Source organism: Gadus macrocephalus, chromosome 11, assembly GCF_031168955.1.
Source record: "Gadus macrocephalus chromosome 11, ASM3116895v1".
Lineage (NCBI taxonomy): Eukaryota > Metazoa > Chordata > Actinopteri > Gadiformes > Gadidae > Gadus > Gadus macrocephalus.
The window spans coordinates 4335279-4348992 of record NC_082392.1 but is presented as its reverse complement, the minus strand read 5'-3'; the positions used below and the strand labels follow the sequence as shown (position 1 = coordinate 4348992).

Below are 13714 nucleotides of genomic sequence, written 5' to 3'. Positions count from 1 at the left end.
ACAACCACCACAGCCATCACAACGGCAGCAGAAAAACAAAACTCCCGACAGCAACAGCAAATGTGTGTGACGCAATGTGGTACGGCAGACAGTACAGACGGGGCGATGGTGAATGAAATACCATTTAGTGGACTTGGGCATAATAAAGCCGGTTGTCTGGCGCTCTTCAAAGAGCCACATCCTCGGCCCCGCTCCTCCAAACTTGAGCCCAGGGATTCTTTGCACAAGTGTAGCGTACCGAGAGAGGGCACCCAGACAAAATAGACACTGGAGTGGTCTGTGTGCAAAGGAAGGGAGGGGGGACAAGTGGCTAGGAGGAAAGGGGTGTGTGTGTGTGTGTGTGTGTGTGTGTGTGTGTGTGTGTGTGTGTGTGTGTGTGTGTGTGTGTGTGTGTGTGTGTGTGTGTGTGTGTGTGTGTGTGTGTGTGTGTGTGTGTGTGTGTGTGTGTGACACTGTAGGTCATCGTTTGTCTGCGGCTAGACAGGCTTTGAGAATTTACACCCATGTACTGTAGGCCTAAAATGCCTGCGCTAAAAATAACCCAGAAGTCTGCATTGTTCCGTTTTCCCCTCACCCCATTGCCTTCCGCCAATTTTAACATTGTGATCGCCCATCAAGGTGAATTAACAAGCTCTGCCTTTTCTTTTTTGACACATTGCTCAAACCCTTTCCAGAAAACCTCACAAGATCGAGACATCCACAGTTGTAGATAGGTGAGACACGATATTGTACCCAAAACTTATCCAGCTCACCGATAGCCAACTTTAACTCAGAGCTAAAACATCATAAACAGATTTACTTTGTTTTACCGATAATACAATTGGACCAAAATGGCCTGCGGGCTGCTCCTCGCTCATTCACTGCCTTTATGAAGACCCGCGGTCGGCCTCCAGACCCCCGCTCTGAGATCATCCCACTCTGAATCTTTTGTCCAGATGGGTTCCACCTTGCCAAGAACTTCGGCCGTAAAAAAAGTGACAAACCAAAAGACAGAGTAGCTAATTTAACATGCCAAGCATCAAACAGCCCCGACGTTTTCATACTCCTTTTCCTCTCCCCTTCTGCCTCGTCTTCTAACCATTCCCCAAGTCTCTCATAACCCCCCCCCCCCCCCGACACACACACACACACACACACACCACCACCACCCCCCCTCTCCCCGGCCCTCCCGCCTTCTGTCTTGTAAAAAAAACCCTGGTGCTTTTAGACAACTCTATAACGAGGCTTCATGAGCCTTTAAGATGATGGTGTTGTCTTTATGTGGACGGCAGGAGGGCCCGCCTGCTTGGGCACGGGCAGGGCATAGGACTCAGCAGGGCGGGGGGCGCGCGGGGGGGGGGGGGGGGGGGCATGTGTGGAAGGGATTGTATCAGCGCGACCTCCCTGTTCCAACTGCCTTTGATTTGCCTCGACGCACGCGGTGAACTCCACTACCTGTCTGAAGGGGGGGGGGGGGATTCCCCCCCCCCCCCCTTCAGACAGGTAGTGGAGCGACCCGGCCGACCCGGCCGACCCGGCCAACCCGACCCGGCCGGGTCACTAACCCTGCGGGAAACCAGGGCAGACATTCCATGTGGAGGCTGTGTATCGGTGGCTGGCACGCTGGCCCCAGGGAGCGACCCAGCAGGTCTAATCAAACTGGAATTACCGACTAAATGAGGGTCAGGGGGTGGGGGGTGGGGGGGTGGGGGGGGGGGACGGGGGTCTGGGTCAGGGGATAGCGCAGGGCAGCTAGGGGCACGCGGGGCCCGGTTGGGCCGGGGGTTTAAAAGGGAGGCTAACGGGACTGGTTTTGAACACAAGCGCCAAAAGGAAGATTGGATGTCGTTGTTTGGATTGCATGTTTATTGGAGGATATGATTGATATTATGTTATTGATAAAGGGATTGATTATAGACGGAGTAGGAGGTCGGTTTGAACGCGAATAACCGTTCGCATTTTTAATAATTTTGATTTAATTCGCCCCCCTTTTGACCGAGTCCACGTTTCTTCGCCCTTACGTCAAGCATATTAAGCATTTAAGACGATGAAAACGTTCCATAACTAAATGATGGCTGAAAAAGGAGCTCAGTGTACTGTACACAGCTGAGGGCCTCTCTTTGGTCCGTCTGCTGGAGCCCTTAGAGGACTGCCCTGCCCTGGGCAGAGGCAGTGGGACACAATGGAAGCTCTGTGGCCAGCCATTCTGAAGTGGCCGCTATCTTTTTCGTGAGAGTCTCAGGGTGTCTAACAAACTTTTTTTTTTTTCATGCTTGCCCCTTTCTCTCTCTCTCTCTTTTTTTTTTTTTTTACTCGACACATTTCTCTCTTCTTTTTTTTTTTTAAAGAGGCCCTTTTTTTTTTTTGCTTCTCTGCTGTTCTTCTCGGCGGCCCCTACTGTGAGTAGAGAGACAGACCAGCCAAAGGTTTGTCTGGCAGTATGGTCAGCTTTGGTCTGGGACAAAAGCACACTGACACTGCCCACACAGAATACTACCCAGCCACCCCCCTTCCCCCCTGCGCTCTCCCTGCTCCCCCCTATCCCCGCTCCACTCACATCAGACTCCACAACAGACTCCCACATTCCCTAAAACACTCTCCCTTTCTTCCTATCTCCTATCTCTGCCTCGCTAAAGGACAAGGCTTTAGCTAAAAGTCTGACACACAAAGGCAACTTCAAATGCTAGTTTATCAATGTTTAGGCTAAGTTAACCCAAACAATCAACCTTACTCTCTCCCCCCCCCCCCCCCCCCCCCCAAAAAAGATATCTGTGATATTTTTGTTTTGTCAAGTAGACAAAACAATTGTTATCAGCTCGACCGGCTTCGCACCCCACACACAACTAGCATCATTATCTTCATGTAGTCGCAGCTGTGTGCAAGTGTCAAATGCAATAACTTTAGTGCATTTAACAACTCATCCATTGTCAAAGTACCACATTCTGTTCAATTGAATGGCTCAACTGTGAACAGAATAATTATAGTAATTACAATTTAACGGCAGGCAAGGCTATAGGCTAGTACTTTATAAAGTAACCCAGTATCTGGGTGTCTTATTCATTTTTTCCCTGAAGGAGTTCCCACAGTAAACTGATCATAATTCACTGTTTGGGAAAGGGATATCCGGAGACCTGATATATAAAACTTAACTGGTGGCCAATTACTGTATGAAATACCTTGTTAACTTTATTATTATCCAGGACACAACCTCAACGGCAACACTTCTCTAGTGCTAGCCATCACAATTATATTTGCAGTTATTTATATTTGCAGCATGTTATTTAACTTTTTTTATCAGTGATGCCAATGTAACTCCACCAATGCACCCGAACAGCAAGAGAAGAAAGCCAAGGCCAAACATGGGTTTGGTAAACGTGTTTTTAATTCCCTTAGCTATAGGACATGACCTTACCAAGCAAAATTAAACCATGACTAATGTAAAAGGAGGTGGGTAATCCCTCAATGTACTGACTGAATATCTATGTACAAGATCCAAAATAAACTGGCACATGGCACATAATAATCGTTATGAATGTTTAGAGTGGATTGTACTGATTCTGCAGTTAAAAGGCACAACTGACTTAAATTCAGTTCAAAGTCTGCAACACCGGTCCATAGGGCAACATTAGAAAGCAGGGTTCAACACCTCGAGTGATGACTGTGAAAAGCAATTTTTAAAGAGGAGATTTATCTGCTGCGTTAGCAAACAGGGGAATGCAATGAACACCCGCTGGGGCTTGTTGCATTGGAACTGGAGAGTTTGGAAGTACTTAAAAGGAAAGCTCAACCTGAGGGCTTAAAATTGTTCTAGTGAGCTTTGTATCCTTTGACGTTTTGCTGTGTTGAAGGACTTAAGTTATAATAGGCAACATTTATCGTTTTCGTTTTTTTATAAACTTTCATAAGAATATTGTACATTCCTAGACATGGAGCAATGGAGCGAATGTCTAACTAGCCAGTTCTGGCAGTAGAAACACATCATCCATCCTTTACAACATACAGATATAAATACACAAAGTACATCAATAGCTAAAATTGTAAGTTATGCTTGTACACTGCCAACAAACACCACCAATTGCCAACAAGTACTAACATCGGGCCAGTGGGCCATACCTGTTGGTGATGGTTTGCTGTCAAAAAATATGAAAATAACAAATGTGCCTCACCAATTTTTCATCGACGGTGATGAGCTGAGAATCCTTTGAGGTCTTCTCGGCCAGCCGCGATGTAGATGTACTTGTATACCTAACAAAAAATATATGTCGAGACATTTAGACACTAGGTTGTTGCCATGCTAATTAAACAGCAAAATACAGCTCAAACAACGCATCAAGAATTAAATTTGTCTAATTTATTTTTCAAATATGGGTAGCATGCTTAGAATATGTGTTCATACTATGAGTGAACAGTGTGGTTATTAGCACAAGCATAGTCTTTGAAACACTGACTGAATCAAAATTTGCTGAACAATACATAAATAGACGTAATTCACAATTGATAGTGAAACGGTAGTTTCTGATCAAGTATCTGTAATAGTCATAGTGAATGTGTGTAATGGTGTATAATGTGTCATATAATGAATTATCTATCATTTGATTGGGTTTATAGGCTAATCACATACCAATGGTTAACTGAACTAAACAAGTAAGCAAGGTTCATCATGCTCTCAGCAGTGATATTATATCAATCCATAATCAATGAGTGACGTCAGGTTTAACTGAACATCAGGAGCAAGTAAACCATGAGGACACTTTTAGTCACTCAAATGACCTCTCAGTGTAAAGATAGCAAAACTACATGAGTTTGTGGAGTTAATGAAGCGAGGTTTTTGATATGTAGATGTACAACTTCCAATATATGTTCGTGGATGATGTTGAGTGGGCTTCAATTTGTGATTTGAGTTTGTAAAGGTTGTTATTATGAGCCTAGCACACAAAGTGATACGGTTCCTACTGGTTGAACGAGCAAAACTAGCAGGCTTTGCAGTGAACTGGTAGTTGTATTCATGGGACACATATTCAGTACATTGGAATAGGGTTATTATGCACAGACAATAATATCACAATCTGAAGGCTGCCCTTCTACTGCTGCTTTAGCGTCACCTGGCTAGCTTCTGGCTAGCTGCAATGTTATACGTTGTCTGTGCTCCATAAAGAGAGAACACACGAAGAGAGTCGCAAAACGAAAAGGACCGAATGGTCTAAAGTACATGCAATTACCTGGCAGGATTCAGAAACGCCTTTGAAGCTGCACGGATCATCGAAATACGTCCTAAACCTAAAAGTGACATTGAGGACGCCATTGTTGTTGCATATGATGTACCGTGCCTGAACAGGAACAAAAAGTACGACTACGTTTTGGTCCGCGTTGCGTTATTGAAGCAACACAACCTTGGGCTATGGGGAGTCCTTGGATTGGGCCCATTACTATCTATCACTACCAAAAAAGTAGTGTTTTACTGAGTATGTACTAAACGACAGCAGCAGTGCATGTCACTGCATTTCATTATTTCATAAAACAAAGGGATATTCTGACGTTTACGTCATAGTGGTCGTTTTCCATAAAGAATTTTGCTTTTGGCATTATGTTTGCCTGACTGATAGAGTCCACCCTTTCAGGGATCCTACATATCAGCATCATTCATTAATTAAGAATCATTACACTATTCATATTATTGGGTACGGCCTTTATAAGTCATCATGACCAATCTGTGTTTTATACTCATTTCCTCTTTTTACTAGGATAATGTGGTATTTCAAGATTGCTTCTCCAAGATTACATATTTACAAAATATTTTACCAACTATTTGCGTACGATTTTCTTGCTAGACATGTATGCTAATTTAAAGTGATTGAAGTCTTTGTTCATCTCAAGTATGTGTCTAATTGTGTAGTTATAGTTAATAAACAAGACAGTTCAGGAAGTTTAAGTATAAGGAAAAAATTTATTGTTTCACTCTTCATATCTGTACAAATACCATCAAACTTTGTATGTACATGTGACATTTACATAAAAAATACAAAACTATATATTCATAACAGAATTTTGTATTTCTATTGTGATTGTTTGAAATAAAGATGCAATCTGATAACAAAAGCAAGAACCAGTGATGAAGTATGATATAGTGTTATGAACTGCTGATAAACTAGTTAAGCTCTGCAAGAGCAATATGGAGCACATTGGCAAAAAGACAGCACTCAAATGTTAATGGCACACGTTTTCCCAAAGAATCACAATTTGTCCAACATCTCCTTTCTGTTCAAATATGGAGAGACAAGAAAAAATATTATTAGTGAACAATGTCCAAAAGTTGACACCTTCATGTAGATACATATCTAAAGGTAACTTTAACTCGCAGGCTAACAACAAAGAAGTGGAGCGTATTTGTTTTTTTTGTTTTTAGATTTTTTTACTTTTCAATCCTACCGTTCACAATGCATCGTTGCAGTACCACTGAGAGAATCCCTTTGGTCAGTTATCATGAGTTGTAAACAAACCAGAAACACATCTGTACATAAAATGATTGATATATTCCCAATAAATAAACACACAGCCTAAACATGCATTTACGTATGTGTGACATAAACATCTGTGATAAAGATTTGACTGAAACAAGCAGATTTTTACAGCTCGGGGAATGCAATGTACAGCTTGCAGAAGACTTTTTTTTCATTACGTACACAGTAACATGACAAATAAATAACACTGCTTCTCCTTGGACATATATATTTCTTCATGATAAAAAAGAGAAAGGGTGTAATAACAAAAAAGGGGGGAACATGAGTGGTATCACAATATATCACGGTAGATAGTAAGCCTGACAATGTAAATGTATAAATTATAAAACACAAAAACACAGTATAAATAAACATCTAGCAGACTGAACTATATGTATACTTCCTTTTTTCTTTAAAAATAAATAAGCATACACATAATGTACAGTATGGACATGATCCCTTGCCCTAGGATTGTTCCTTTTAGTGATGGCGGCCTATCCGTCCAGTACAGATGATAAATGGACATATGCCATGTAGTCTGAGTCCTCATCGTCCTCATCATCGTCCTGGTCTTCGGTGATGGCTACATGGGAGAATATACGTGAGCTGTTGTATGAATATGGACCACAACCGCTCAAAATATTACGCACAGAGTGAAGCAAAGCGTCTACAATACATCTAGCCTGTAGTTTTTCTTGTCTGTGTGTGCGTGCGCGTGTGTGTGTGTGTGTGTGTGTGTGTGTGTGTGTGTGTGTGTGTGTGTGTGTGTGTGTGTGTGTGTGTGTGTGTGTGTGTGTGTGTGTGTGTGTGTGTGTGTGTGTGTGTGTGTGTGGTGTGTGTGTGTGTGTGTCTGTCAAGTGTGTTTGTGTGTGTGTGTGTGTGTGTGTGCGTGTGTGTGCGTGTGTGTGTGTGTGTGTGTGTGTGTGTGTGTGTGTGTGTGTGTGTGTGTGTGTGTGTGTGTGTGTGTGTGTGTGCTGCCATGCGCGCGGTCAAGGGAAAGATCAGGTTTGGTTTAAGCGACTTGGCACTCCACAATTCACTGCGGAATTGCAGATTATGCAACTAAGCGTTTACATAATGTATCAAGTCAGGTCTGTGACATAGAAGGAGGTGGGTGTGATGGAATGGGCTGAAGGCCAGGTGTTGAGGAGAGGAACTAGTTAGGAAGTTTCCAGTGGTTCAGATATATTTTAGCCAGATTCCTTAAAGCAGACATACACACATGATAACACTTTTAGACGTTGCTTGTTTCATTATCGTTACGATTATCCTTAGAATAATCATCATTATTATTATTATTGGGAGGGGGGAGTCTTTGTGTTGCAACCGGACCTTAGCAAGCAGGTCATTAACACAGTTCTGAGGTATTTCCTTTTTTTCTCTAAAGAGGCGATTTACATCAAACATGGAAAAAAGCAGACTATAGCAAAAGCAAACGTCAATATAAAAAATACAGGCAATCCCTTGTCAACCCATGTGTTGTTCAGCTCAGTTTGTTTTTCATAGATATTTGGACAGACAACACATTCAACAGACACAGCCCAATCAATTATTGTCAGCCAATGAGACCTTGAGATGTACAAGAATGAAATTACATCCACAAGCTTTTATGCGAATGGGGCCTGCACTTGAAAATCTGCCAGGTTTAGTTTTTTTTTAACTCATGAGGTGATTATAAAGTTGGTCCCTTAGAGAAAAATTGCATCTTAAGGCAAATACTTGAGTGCTTACGACTCTTATAAAATAATATGAGGATCATAATCACACATCCAGTGCCTTTGCAACCTGGAATGTAACTTTATCAATGGATTGAGGCTCTCACCCACGTTTATGAGCGGCGCCCAGCTTTGCAGACTATGTAATGGCTCACAAGCGTCTCCCTATAGGTAGTGAGGACACAAAATTCATTATGTCTAGAATGGCACCAATGTTACAATCACCTTATGCACAAGTTAGTGTTTTTTTTTTTTACGCGTGTTAGGTTCTTACTGGCATTTTGGCAGTGTGGTGTATGTCACAAGAGGCAGCGCATTTTGAATTGATTGATTACAGCCAGAAGCAAAAGCAACAACAAAAAGTAAAGAAAAAACACTTTAACAATTAAATAAAAAACAAATAAATGTGACCATGGATTTACACGCTGTAAAGGTATGACCACTACCACAATAATACACTAAAGAAAAACTATTGACAAAAAAACTGCATGAAGTTTAAGGCAACCTGCTTAGGCAGATCACTAGCATGACAATACACTCAACTAGGATTGTTCCAAGGCAAATCAAAGTTAATCTCCTTTATTATCTATGTTAGTTTTAGGCAGTTAATCCGTCCCAGACTCTCAATAAAGCCCAGTGACTAAGTTCAGCTATGGATGAATGCTCATTTATTTTAAAGTCTATCGACTTTTGTGTAGCAAAAATAAAGGAAAGAAAAAACAAAAGCCAGCAACACATGATGTCATGCAAAGGTTGTCCATTCCCAAGTCCTTTTTTGCTTGCTTAAGCTGTGGGGCGGTTGGTTGTGTGGGTCAGGTGGAGGAAAGGGAAAGGGTCTGTCAAGGAGGAGAAAGAACGGCCGGGAGGTACACTTGACAGGGAAAAACAGCATGGACAACATTGTCTTTTGCTCAGAGAGGAGGAGGAGGGGTTGTGTGGCTGCGTTTCTGTTTTCGTTTTTTTGTCGTTTTGTTTTCTCTCGCGCGCACGTGCGCACTCTCTCTCTCTCTCTCTCTCTCTCTCTCTCTCTCTCTCTCTCTCTCTCTCTCGCTCAGTATTTTTTTTACTTACAGTTGCAAGATCCTGAGTGCTTGACCTCCAGGAGCGCGCCCAGAGAGCACGCGGCCTGCTTCATGGCACACTCGCTGGGGTAGGTGGCGTTGTCGCTGGCGCACACCGCCTCGTCGCCGCGGCTGTCGGGACAGGCGTCCTCACACAGGGAGCATCGGCCCCTGCTCATCCGCCCGTCCCACAGACACTTCTTCCCAGTGCTGCACTGGATGTCCTCGCACGACTTGGCCTCTGCAGGGCGGGGGTGGGGGTGGGGGGGGGGGGGTGGGGGGGAGAGGAAACACGGGGCGAAACCCAAAACATCCTTGGTTAGGATAGATGGATCTCTAGCGTTTCGCTAGATGGATCTCAAGTGTTTTGCTCGTCGCTTTGTGGCGTTGGTTTCGGTTGCTGTTGTCGTTTGCTGTTGTCGTTGTTGCTATGTTGGTGTGCGGATGATGTGAAATGTAAATAATGCTCTGGGGGCGCGCGGATCATTGTGATGCTTCAAATGGCGGTTTGGCCTTTCTGCGGACACGCTCGTGTGCGAACAGCGATGCAGATCTCGGAGCATTATATTCATATATTACTGTGTAACCGCCTGGCCCCTGACCAACTATTCCTCTTAACACACTGCTCTTGGGGGAGCAACATCGGGAAACTATAAAATGTCAGCGATCTTTGTTTGGGGGGGAACAAAAAAGACCTCCCTTTTAGTGGAATGTTGGCCCTGGAAATAAATTGATATCAGCTCACACAGTGTGGGTCCTGGGTGTTCCCACAGCCTGAGTGGCCCCAGCGTACGTGCAGCGCGCCCCGCTACTCACTGATGCATTTGCCCTCGTACGCCACGCCGATGGATCTGCCCAGCAGACACGTGGCCCGTCTCAGGTGGCAGGCGCTGGCGTAGGTGATGCCGTCGTTCCCGCACAGGTACTGCTCGGGCGACGGCACCTCGGGGCAGATGCGGTTACACGTCACGCAGTAGGCGTTGTTTGTCTGGTCCACCACGCACGTGGAACTGCCGGGGCACAGAACGTCGCGGCACGTTTCTGTCAAGATAGTCGAAGAGGAGGGAGAAGAGGGAACGGTTAGGGAAGGATGTTGTTTCCACTGTCACTGAAAAATTATGTAAAATACAAATACAAATACACTACAATGTATGTAGGTGTTATGTGTGTGTAGCCTAGTTTGGTTTAATAGGCTATGTCATGGGCTGGAAGTGTTTAAAACACAAAAACAAGGGATCACTTTGTTAGCTTACTCTTGCACTTTCCCTGGTACTGGACGTCAAGATCGGGGTGGCCTTTGCATTTCGACTTGAGCAATGCGCACTCATCCTTGTAGGTCTTCCCGTCAGAGCCACACACTGGTCCTTTCCAGGTGATGTTGGAGCAGTCTGGGGCACACACGCAGCGTGGTTTACTCCTCCGATTCATCTTGCACCTCTTGCCAGGTCCACAGTCGACGTTGTCGCAGGTTTCTGAAACCAAAGACATTCACAAGTGTTACAATGAGAAGTTTAAATGAAAGATAAAATGAAGACGCAAAATGTTTTAATAAAAACTCAACGGCATATACATTTGCATATTTTGATATTTATCGACGAGAAGATAATAAAAAACCGAGTGCACCTCCACCTTTGCAAGGTATGCAGTTGGGAGCCCCGCCGTTGAAAATCATCCACCGAAAGAGAGTACTGTTGGGCACGTCCTCCTCGGTCCATGACGTCCCCAGCCGGCCACTTCGACAGCACTCCTCGCGGCTCATGCCTGGCATGTACAGCACCTGGCATCTCCCGTTCTTACCCTGCTGCAGCCAGCAGTTGCCAGCTAAAAAACAACGAGAAAGACCCCCCCAAAACAAATTAAAAATAAAAAAATAAAAAACCGGACCTAGTTGTCGCATGCGTCGTCTGGACGCTCCGGCGCGCGACCCAGACGCGCTCCTCCACCACCACGTGCTGCCTCGCGTTAACCCAGACGGCCTATTTTGTCGGATTTTTCCGCGAGACTGTTAACACTTGCCTATCCTGTCTGGCGTCCACCACTAAGAGAGAAACTGACAGCGCTTAACGAGGATCCAAGAGTAGGGATAGGCTAAGCCCCCCTTTCCCCCCCTTTTTTTTTCTCTTGTAATTCACTGTGATTGCATGTCGTTAGGCCAGTTAGACGTCTAGACTGTTATTATAATAGATGATCCTATTTTTCTTCACGAGTGCCCAGGCCAGGCAGAAACTTGAAAAAAGAATGGAAATGCGTCTTATTTTCCGTTTGGAGCACGTCTCCAGCGCGTTATCCAGAGGTGATGATCATTAACAGATGCCAAAGTCGTTACAACGACACATAAAAGATAGCGATTATCTGAATAATGTCGGTGACATCATGTTCGACCCAAGTATAAAAAAAAATCTGCAAGCAGCATTCCATCATTTCAGGATTTTAAACATCTATTTTAAATGTAATATGGACCTAATAAAACATTTCAAAACCAGTGGGCATTTTGGATAATTCGAAATCCTATAATATTCTTTTTACAATCCTGGATTTCTACTTATCGAAAGTTTAATATATTTCCATTAGTGTCAATCATGCCATATACATCATGCTTTTATTCTAAAGAGCATTCCGTGGAGTTTTCTCAGATACTGTGTAAATCTGCCCTTACTATTTCAAGACGACAAGAGAGGCAGGACAGCAGTTCCGAGCAGGACCGCAAAACTTGCCCTGCTCTCACTTTGAAGTGTCCCATATGGGCACCTGTTTTACAGACGCATCAACGGTCTGCTGTACACTGTTTATCAACAGCAATACATGAAAACCCCTCTTCTAAAACTTACAACACAACCCTGGGTCTCAACGTATCCAACACTCCTGCACACACTTGAGGCTGGAGATGCCACAAGCAGAACTTTCCCCCTTAAACGCAAAAGATTGCCAAATACAAGCAGAAATATTACAGCTAAGGTCCTTACCTTGAACTTTTTGATCTTCCATAAGATGACAAAGCCATATGAAGAATAAAATCATGCCGGGATGAAAGTGGAGGTTCAGCATCCTAGACATAAAGGAGAGGCGAAGTGAACGACGTATTGACACACGCAGCGCAAAAAAGTATTGTGCTTCAGGTGGCAGTGTTGTTGAATAAGTGTCTGTCTGAGAATGCTGCCTCTCTTTTTAAATCTATAAGGGTCTCGGCTGACTATCTCTGGTGGGCGGTCTTCTGTTCCGTGGGGGTGGGGAGACTTTTTTTTTTTCCCTCAACCAAAGTTCTTTCAATCACAATCAGGTGACATCTTTAGAAGCAACTTTCTCTTGCGACATAATAATACAAAAAAAGTACGAAAAATGCAAGCTACGACTTCATAGGCTATAATAAACTAGTCCCCGTGGGGGGTCCGCGCGCTCGAACAGTAATGACACTGACACAGAAGCAGCAGAACAGATCCCATGCAGGAATTCAGTGCACATAACGGCACACTTTGAGTTTAATGGTGTTTGCAACCTGGTATAATTATAGACAATGAATGCCATGCATTAGCCGCATTAGACGAGGGTGTGTTTGACACAGCTTCGGCTACGTAAGGAGCCTATGAGATGAAGAGGTTAGTCTAATCCCCCGCCAACGTAAACAAAACACCTTTTAAGTCATTAATAAAGATAGATTTTCACATTATTTTGACTTTCAAAAATATTTAATTTGTAAAAGACTACTATGTCATGGTCGACGTGGGCATGGGATTAGCCTAATTCCTTATTTATGTTTTAAACGCTAATAAGTAATGTCCATGTCCCCCCCCCCCCCCCCCTAATAGTCCTGCTTATATTGCCATTCTGATCTTCCGATTCACTGTAGGCTACTTAAACATTGACACGAGGTAAACATGGATGTCACAGTGGCCCTACACGCGGTCTAATATTAGACCACACAGTTGTTTAGGTTTCTCTCCCGGGTAAAGCTTTTAAATATAATCAAGCCGGTTTCCGACGGGCTTTTCAGTCAGGAGAGCAGGGTGTTCCGTTTCATTGAATGAGATGTAACGCGAGGCACTCGAGAAGCCCGTGGGCGACCTCTGCAGCGGGACACGGGATATGACGTGTGTTGTGATGGCGGGAGAGCACAAATCAATTGACCTTTTATTGGAACTGTAGGTTTCACTATGTGATTGATCGATTGGAGGAAGCAAAAAGTTTTGGATCCCTGGACTTTAATACTCACATTTCAAAGCTTCTTGGAACTACGAAGCGCAGTCATAATGTTGATTGTTGTGTGAAAAGCTCGCTTTATTAGTGGCCACTACGTGCGTCGTAGTGTGTGTGGGTGTGTGTTTGTGTGAGTGTGTTTTTACGTACGTGGCGGCGGGGCTCTGTTTACACGCGCGAGTCAGTGCGTCAGAACGTCAACACGTCTTGTTTTGATCTCGTTAAGGAGATATTATAGCGAGGACAACCGCTTGCAATACTGTTTATGGAC

The 13714-nt window shown here is 44.0% G+C and overlaps 2 protein-coding genes across 3 annotated transcripts in view; both read right to left on the bottom strand.

Annotated features, from left to right (window-relative positions):
• The window catches only part of ndufs4 (NADH:ubiquinone oxidoreductase subunit S4), an 8911-nt gene extending 3518 nt beyond the window's left edge, over positions 1 to 5393 (bottom strand). The window contains exons 1-2 of the mRNA XM_060064361.1: positions 5199 to 5393; positions 4146 to 4224 (exon numbers count right to left, since the gene is read on the bottom strand). Coding sequence (XP_059920344.1) covers positions 4146 to 4224; positions 5199 to 5281 — 162 coding nt within the window. The 5' untranslated portion in view covers positions 5282 to 5393. The remainder of the gene's footprint in view (positions 1 to 4145; positions 4225 to 5198) is intronic.
• A 510-nt stretch (positions 5394 to 5903) lies between these two features.
• On the bottom strand, positions 5904 to 12689 carry fsta (follistatin a). 2 transcript variants are annotated; one of them, XM_060064359.1, is made up of 6 exons: positions 12216 to 12689; positions 10876 to 11073; positions 10506 to 10724; positions 10069 to 10293; positions 9263 to 9493; positions 5904 to 7059 (listed from the first exon to the last, which is right to left on the bottom strand). In XM_060064359.1, exons 1-6 carry the CDS (start codon positions 12304 to 12306, stop codon positions 6971 to 6973), a joined length of 1053 nt encoding a protein of 350 aa, XP_059920342.1. In that variant the 5' UTR covers positions 12307 to 12689; the 3' UTR covers positions 5904 to 6970. The 2 variants fall into 2 exon arrangements, with proteins under 2 accessions (XP_059920342.1, XP_059920343.1); XM_060064360.1 differs by having other exon boundaries at positions 10882 to 11073; positions 12216 to 12683.
• Between the last annotated feature and the right edge of the window lie 1025 nt (positions 12690 to 13714).

Bases quoted from the DNA above. Each gene is read 5' to 3' on its own strand.
- fsta (XM_060064359.1), bottom strand. From the start codon at position 12,306: ATGTCTAGGATGCTGAACCTCCACTTTCATCCCGGCATGATTTTATTC. The intron at 9,494-10,068 runs GTGAGTAGCGGG...CCCGCCCTGCAG, and splicing joins GTACGAGGGCAAATGCATCA to AGGCCAAGTCGTGCGAGGAC. The intron at 7,060-9,262 runs GTAAGTAAAAAA...TCTCCCATGTAG, and splicing joins GCACTCAGGATCTTGCAACT to CCATCACCGAAGACCAGGAC.